This window comes from Salvelinus fontinalis, chromosome 39 (assembly GCF_029448725.1).
Source record: "Salvelinus fontinalis isolate EN_2023a chromosome 39, ASM2944872v1, whole genome shotgun sequence".
Lineage (NCBI taxonomy): Eukaryota > Metazoa > Chordata > Actinopteri > Salmoniformes > Salmonidae > Salvelinus > Salvelinus fontinalis.
The window spans coordinates 7281513-7288078 of record NC_074703.1 but is presented as its reverse complement, the minus strand read 5'-3'; the positions used below and the strand labels follow the sequence as shown (position 1 = coordinate 7288078).

Below are 6566 nucleotides of genomic sequence, written 5' to 3'. Positions count from 1 at the left end.
ATGCAATCATTCATTGACATGACAGCAGTGCAGTCTCATATCACTGGGGAGCACTTCAAATACCCCTGTATGAATAGAGGCCCTTTAAGAGCTATTTCTCCTGGGTTCCATGCATTTGGAGAACTTCATGAAAACGGGACAAATCTAGTACCCGCTTTGAAATGGGCCACACCTTGATGAAGTACCGTGTCATTGGCTAATGTTATGCGTACTGAACATAGCTTCTCTCCACCTGCCTCGACACACGGGCATATCAAGTGTTATTAATAACAGCAGCAGACACGGTGCTGTGATTCATTCTGTGTGAGTCACCCAGCACACGCAGGGTTAAAGTATAGCTGCAGAGTCTTACTGCAGTGTCTGAAGCGTTTGGCTGTTCGCTACAGTACGCCAGGATGGAAAAAAGAGGGAGAAAAAAACGTCATCTCTCTCTGTTTGTTTTTTTTCTCTCCAAAAATCATTTTTATTGCATTTGTAACATTTGGCACAGTACAAATTCATGGTGCTTTTACAAGATAAACCTGTAAAGATCAAACACTGACCTTTTTTTTTTAATGTTTCTTTTCTTAAAGAAAGTCTTCTCAGTATAAATGTTTTTTCTCTTTTCACTGCATTCTCTGTAGCATTGGTTTAAAAAAAATCACACAGAATGCCTCTTTTTTAAAACAAGTCTACCCTCATTTCTCAAAGTCAAGATGGTATGTTAAACAACTCGTCTTTTTAAATAGAAGTTACAAGTTAGAAAATAGTTTGAATGTATTTATTTGTAATATAATATGCTTCTCTATCACCAGCCCATGGTAGTTTGAATAGTTTCATATATAGATTTATTTATAAGCATGTACAACAAGAAATTATCAGTCTTTAAGTTTTGCACTCTGTACAAAAAGAAAGTTCCTGTCCTTTTTTCCCCGTTGTGCATTCTATTGCATGTAGTTATGAGAAGAGAGGGGGGGCTATGGGGATTGGGACGTGGCTGGGGAGGGGGGTTGTTAAATCTGAGTCTCCTGAACCTTCTCCTTGGTGTGAGTTTTTATGACAAAGGGCTCAGGGAGGTTTGTGGTGGCGCTGGGCAAGGTTCGAGGGAGAGAGTTCCCGATGTTGTTCTCTGTCCATTTAGCCCCGTGTCCTGCTGGCTTGTACGTGTTGTATTTGGGCTTGAGGGTGCGGTAGTCCACCTTGTGATGGTCTGCTTTGTGGGGACTGGAATCCATGATGGGTTTCTGGTTGCCATAATCCTGTTTGTGGGAGCTGTTGTAGTCTGATTTGAAGACGATGTAGTCCGGCGCGGCCTTGGGAGTGTATTCTGATTTGGGTTTGTATTGACTGTTGTCGGGTTTGGATTTGTGTGTACTGTACTCCGGTTTGGATTTGGACTGAGTGCTGTAGTCAGCTTTGTAAGGGCTGTAGTCTGGTTTAGGTCGTGGGTGAGTGCTGTAGTCAGGTTTGAATGGGCTATAGTCCGGTTTGGGTTTTGGATGAGTGCCATAATCCGGTTTGAAGGGGCTATAATCTGCTTTAGGTGTTCTCGGGTGAGTACTGTAGTCGGGTTTGAAGGGGCTATAGTCCGCTTTAGGTGTTCTCGGGTGAGTACTGTAGTCAGGTTTGAAGGGGCTATAGTCCGCTTTAGGCTGCTTGTGAGTGCTATATTCAGGTCTGAACGGGCTATAATCAGCCTTTGGTCTATGAAGGCTAAAATCTGGTGTAGATTTGTGGGCACTATATTCCACGGTAGATTTGTGGGTAGTGTAGTCCACGGTTGGTTTATAGGTGGTGTACTCAGCCTTGGGCTTGTGTATAATGTAGTCTGGTTTGGGCTTGTGGATTATGTAGTCCCCCTTGTAGTCAGCTTTGGGTTTGGGGAAGCCATAGTCTGTTTTGTGGCTGATATAATCCAGTTTTTGGATGCTGTTGTGGTCTCGTATCTCGGGCAGCGTGTGGTCTCGGATCTCTTTGGCAGCAGAAGCTGGCGGTGGCAGGTCCTCCTCGTCCACCTGGATGATTTCCACGGTACGGGCGGCTGCCACCGTGCTCCGCTGCTGGTGGCGCTTCCTCAGCTTGTAGAAGGCGATGAGCATGACGGCGGCCAGCAGCGTGACGGCTACGAAGCAGCCGATGATGATCTTGGTGGTTTTCATCATCTCGTCCAGGCTGGGGACTGTGTCGGGTGGCTTGACCGTGGCGGACTTGGAGGCAGGAATGGCGGACGGTCGGGCGCCTGGCTGGCCCTCGGTGTTCTGGAGCAGAACAGTGGGAGTAGAGATGAAGACGGGCTGAAAGAGGGAGGGTGAGGCAGTGGTGGTGGTGCCAGCTCCCCCCGCACCTCCTCCTGCTTCTCCTCCTGCCCCCCTACCAGTGTTAGGGGCGCTCGTTGTGGTCTTGGGCTTGGGCATCTCCGTGGTGGGTCCCGGCACTTCCACGGTCACCGTGGTGAAGTAGCTGAGGTTGGACGTGTTGAGTTCAGCCGCGCTCACGTTGAGGTAGGCCGAGGCGTTTGAGTTGCCGGCCGCGTTGGACACCATGCAGGTGTAGGTGCCTGTGTCAGCCGCCAGGACGTTGGAGAAGTTGAGCGTGCCGTCGTTGAGCACAGCGATCCGCTGGTGTGCCGAGGCGTGCGTCAGGACAGTCCCATTGGGTAGCAGCCACCGGACCGAGGACATTGGCGCCGTCCGGCAACGGAGCTCCGCTACGCGCTCTGCCGAAATGTTCAAGTCTCTTGGCGCATCGCCAATGAAGGGGGCAGAGCACTGGAGCACGCCGGGCTCCCCCCGGTCCACCTCCACCAGCTGGCGGCCCCGCATGTGGGCCGGCGCGTGGCATCGGCCGCAGCAGGTAGAATTGGTAGGGATGTACTCTCGCAGCCAGCGCGCCAGCCACAGGGCTTCACAGCCACAGTTCCAGGGGTTGTGGTGGAGGTGCAGCTCCACCAGGTACCTGAGGGGGGAGAACAGGTCGTGCGGCAGGGCGCTCAGATTGTTGTGGGCTAGGTTGAGCTCCACAAGTGAGCTCAGGTCGTCGAAGGCGTTGCGCTCGATCACCCCAATCTGCGAATTCATCACCCACAGCTTCTTGAGTGAGCGGAGGCCCCGGAAGGAGCCTGGCTTGATTTCGGAGAAGAGGTTCTCCGAGATCTCCAGCTCCTCCAGGCCCAGCAGGGGGCTCAGATTGGGCATCTCCCCCCGGATGTTGCACATGCCCAGGTTGAGGTACTTGAGGTTGTGCAGGCCCTCGAAGGCGCCATCGGAGATGAAATCCAGCTTGCGCAGCTCGCCCAAGTCCAAACGCATGAGCGAGGGCACTCGGTTGAAGGCATACGAAGGGATGCTCTCGATGGGGTTATTCCTCAGCCATAATTCCCTTAGCTTGGACAGGTACTCAAAGGCACCACTGGGCACCCCAGTTAGCCGGTTGTCAAATAGCTCCAGCGTGTTTAGGCTGGTGAGGCCATTGAAGGCGCCCACCTCGATCTGCCGGATAGCGTTGCGGCCCAGCTGCAGAACCTCAAGGTGGTGCAGGTGTCGGAAGGTGTCGGCCTGCACCTCTCCAATGGCATTCTCCATCAGGTTGAGGTGGCGCGTGTTGGCGGGGATGCCCGGGGGCACGCGAGTGAGGCCGCGCCGAGTGCACACCACCTTGCTCAGCTGGCTACTACACGAGCACTGCGGTGGGCAGCCCTGAGGCCCTGGCGCTGCCGCCCCCGCCATAGCCAAAGAGGAGCTGCTCCACGCTCGCGCCATCAGGAACACAACACAGAGCAGGGTGGCTCGACGCACAGCTACCCGCCCCAGGAGACTCATGATGTGGCACGCTCATAATTCAGCATCGTCCGGGGGGAGAGGGCTGGAGGTGGGGTTGGGGGCGGGGGGGTTGGCTGATTGGGGTGGTGGTCGAAAGTGGGAGGGGGGGTGGGGTATAAAGAGGGGAGGGAGGGGGGTTAGTTCTTGGGCTGGCCCTACCCTGGATTAAGCAAGACTCTGGCTCTCTTTTCCATGGACACTACTGGAGGGGGGAGGACGACTGCTCTTAAATGTTTCTGAGAAAGAGAAATAATAATAGAATAGGAGATGGAGATGATTGAAATAGGGTTGGAAACGCTAGACACCTACCTCAATCTTTTATTTACAGGTCCTTACGAGATTGTTTTCTCTTTTTGTCAATCACATTAAATCAGGTATATATCCAAGGAGCATAAAAATACAGACTTTTCTTTCTGCTCTGTTAGAAGCAAATGAAGTGAAGATTCTTTGCCAAAATGGCCCCTTTTTATAATTCCACTCAAGCGAACATCATCCGAAGAAGGAAAAGATGTGAAGGCCCATCCGCAGCTTGTGTTTTAGATGGGTAGGAATCCAGTCAGGCTCCTAAAGCAGTACCCTCTCGCTCCCCCTCGGCTGCTCTTCTCCCGCTTGTCCTTGGAATCCGCTGCTCGATGCCTCCGCTGAACGCCTTCTCCAAGTCTCCATAGCACAAACGCGTGCTCACCGACACACACACTCCGCACTCTGAAAACCCAAGGCAGAGAAGAAAAATGGGTGGGGGTTTCAGGGTGGGGTGGGGGGGGGGGGGTTAAGGAGGAAGAAGAAGAAAAATTCCACAGTCCTTTCAAATGTTCTCCCCCTTTTGCTTGAGGTGGGGGGGGGGGGGACAGGACCCCCCTTTCCTTTCCTTGGCTCTTTCTATTTTTTGGTGGTCAGTCAGTCAGTCCACCCTCTCTCTCTCTCTTGGTGTGTCGCGTCGTGTCCACTTGATTTCTGTTGCGCTCGGCAGGGTTGAAAAGGCTACGCGACACACACTGCGGTCATTAGCTTATTTCTCCTCTTAACTAGCTCTGCGCTCCAGCACAGCAGCACGCAAACACGGCTCGCCAGCAGCGGCGCTCACACACACACACACAGCAGCTGCAGCCTGCCTCCCGCGCACTTCCCAATAATCCGTCAATTTCTTCCGAGGGTGGGTGGGGGTTTGTAGCAGGGTGAAGAGTGGTAGCGAAGGGGGGTGTGTAGAGTAGGTTCAGCAGCAATATCAGCACAGCAAAAAGAGGATAAAGCGCTATCTCCCTCGGTCTCTTTCTAGCTCCTGTTTTCAATCCCTTTTTTTTCTTCACCGCGCGGCAGAATAGGAGAGTGAAGCAAGAGAGAGCCGAGCGGGGCACAGGCGTGAATGTTACAGCAGCTTCGATGAGGAAAATAGATCCGCTGTAGCAGCAGACGAGCGAGAGCGGGGATGTGTATCTCTTTCTCTCTCTCTCTCTCTCTCGCTCTTCTCAGCCCCTGCAGTGTCCTGAGGTAGTGGCCAAGCTCAAAGCACTCAGTCCTTTGTGTGTGCCAGCGCGAAGCCTCTCAACCGTGTTAGCTTCCACTGTCCTCTCTTTTTCTCTCTGTCTCTCTTTCTCTCTCTTTCTCTCTCTGGCTCCCTGGCTTAGAGGAGAATAAAGCGCTGCCCAGGTGAACTGGAGAAAACGCCAGCGTGTCCCCACGGCAACACGATTTTAACCCCTGCAGCCCCGGTGTTAATCCTGTTGCTCAGGTTATTCCGGCACGTTTTTCTGGTGCCACTGTGGTGCAAGGCTGCTCTCTCTCTCTCTCTCTCGTTTACTCACTCTCTCTCTTTCATTCGCTTGTTCACTCTGTTGCTCTCTCTCTCTTTTGTCCTTGAGTGGGGAACGTGAATGTACTGCTGACGCATCCCGCTCGGAGCAGTGCATTGGTTTGATGCAGTGTTTTTGTGCATTAACTAATCCACTCTCTCCCCTCTCTTTCTTTCTTTCTCTCTCCCTCTTTCTCTCTCTATCCCCCCTCTCTCATTCTACCCTGTTCATCTCCCCTCTCCAGTCTCACTCAAGCCTTTGCTCTTGCTCTCTCTCCTCGTTTGCCTGTCTACTCATCTTTTTTCTCTCCCCCATTGCTCTCTCTCGCGCTCGCTCTCTCTCTCTCCGTCCTCCTGTCAGAAGGTCAATGTAGAGTGAGTGTATCCTGCCTGACGTGTGTGTGTGTGTGTGTGTGCGCGCGCGCGCACACGTGCGCTCTGGGCCCTGGGACATTTTGAGGACTGGATGGCGGGAGATGGTCTACTGTTGAGTGAGGAAGTAAAAGAGAGAGGGAGAGAGGGACAGAGAGAAGAAGAGAGAGGGACAGAGAGAAGAAGAGAGAGGGACAGAGAGAAGAAGAGAGAGGGACAGAGAGAAGAAGAGAGAGGGACAGAGAGGGACAGAGAGAAGAAGAGAGAGGGACAGAGAGAAGAAGAGAGAGGGACAGAGAGAAGAAGAGAGAGGGACAGAGAGAAGAAGAGAGAGGGACAGAGAGAAGAAGAGAGAGGGACAGAGAGAAGAAGAGAGAGGGACAGAGAGAAGAAGAGAGAGGGACAGAGAGAAGAAGAGAGAGGGACAGAGAGAAGAAGAGAGAGGGACAGAGAGAAGAAGAGAGAGGGACAGAGAGAAGAAGAGAGAGGGACAGAGAGAAGAAGAGAGAGGGACAGAGAGAAGAAGAGAGAGGGACAGAGAGAAGAAGAGAGAGGGACAGAGAGAAGAAGAGAGAGGGACAGAGAGAAGAAGAGAGAGGGACAGAGAG

At 52.5% G+C, this 6566-nt stretch overlaps 1 protein-coding gene across 1 annotated transcript; it reads right to left on the bottom strand.

The window, feature by feature from the left end:
• Positions 1-746: 746 nt before the first annotated feature.
• Positions 747-5890, bottom strand: LOC129838255 (leucine-rich repeat-containing protein 4-like). The gene has a single exon (XM_055905074.1). It carries the CDS (start codon positions 3795-3797, stop codon positions 993-995), a length of 2805 nt encoding a protein of 934 aa, XP_055761049.1. The 5' UTR covers positions 3798-5890; the 3' UTR covers positions 747-992.
• Positions 5891-6566: the final 676 nt, after the last annotated feature.